Genomic DNA, 867 nt, shown 5'->3' with positions numbered 1-867 from the left:
CTAATTTTTTTGTATTTTTAGTAGAGACGGGGTTTCACCGTGTTAGCCAGGATGGTCTCAATCTCCTGACCTCGTGATCTGCCCGCCTCAGTCTCCCAAAGTGTTGGGATTACAGGAGTGAGCCACCGCACCCGGCCACTTATCAAACATTTTAACACAACCATTAATCTTTTTTTTTTGTTTCCTGACAGTCTTGCTCTGTCACCCAAACTGGAGTGCAATGGTGTGATGTGGGCTCACAGCAACCTTTGGTTCCCAAGTTCAAGCCATCCACCTGCCTCACTCTCCTGAGTGGCTGAGATTACAGGCTTGTGCCACCAAGCCCAGCTAATTTTTGTATTTACAGTTGAGATAGAGTTTCACCATGTTGGCCAGGCCAGGTGATCCACCCACCTCGGCCTCCCGAAGTGCTGTGCTTACAGGTTGTGAGCCACCCCGCAAAGCCAACCAACTGTTAATCTTCATAAGTGTACCTTGTACCTTATTAATTTACTCAATAGATTTTACATCAAATGCCTGGTATGTACCAGGGCCTGTTTTAGGCATTAGGGACACAGCACTGAAGAAAGCTAATAAAAACCTCTCCTATCATCCAGCCAGTGGAGAGAAGTAATAAATAACCAAATCATGAAGTCTCTGTTAACCTATTCTGGTTCTGGGGCTGCCCGGTTTTTAAGACAAGGAATAACCAAATCAACATCAAATTATACGAAAAACAAGCAGCATAAACACCTACAGAATAACAAGAGAGAATAGTAAGATAAGGCCTCTCTGATAAAGTGACATTTAAAAAGTGAACAGGGCCGGGCGCGGTGGCTCAAGCCTGTAATCCCAGCACTTTGGGAGGCCGAGACGGGCGGATCACGA

General features: G+C 45.7%; 1 protein-coding gene across 1 annotated transcript in view; it reads right to left on the bottom strand.

Annotated features, from left to right (window-relative positions):
• Positions 1-867, bottom strand: part of CCAR1 (cell division cycle and apoptosis regulator 1) — a 103,382-nt gene that overhangs the window by 37,886 nt on the left and 64,629 nt on the right. The window contains 1 exon segment of the mRNA XM_011929432.1: positions 711-732. Coding sequence (XP_011784822.1) covers positions 711-732 — 22 coding nt within the window.

Source organism: Colobus angolensis, unplaced genomic scaffold, assembly GCF_000951035.1.
Source record: "Colobus angolensis palliatus isolate OR3802 unplaced genomic scaffold, Cang.pa_1.0 Scaffold12, whole genome shotgun sequence".
Lineage (NCBI taxonomy): Eukaryota > Metazoa > Chordata > Mammalia > Primates > Cercopithecidae > Colobus > Colobus angolensis.
This window is presented reverse-complemented; position numbering and strand designations above follow the sequence as displayed.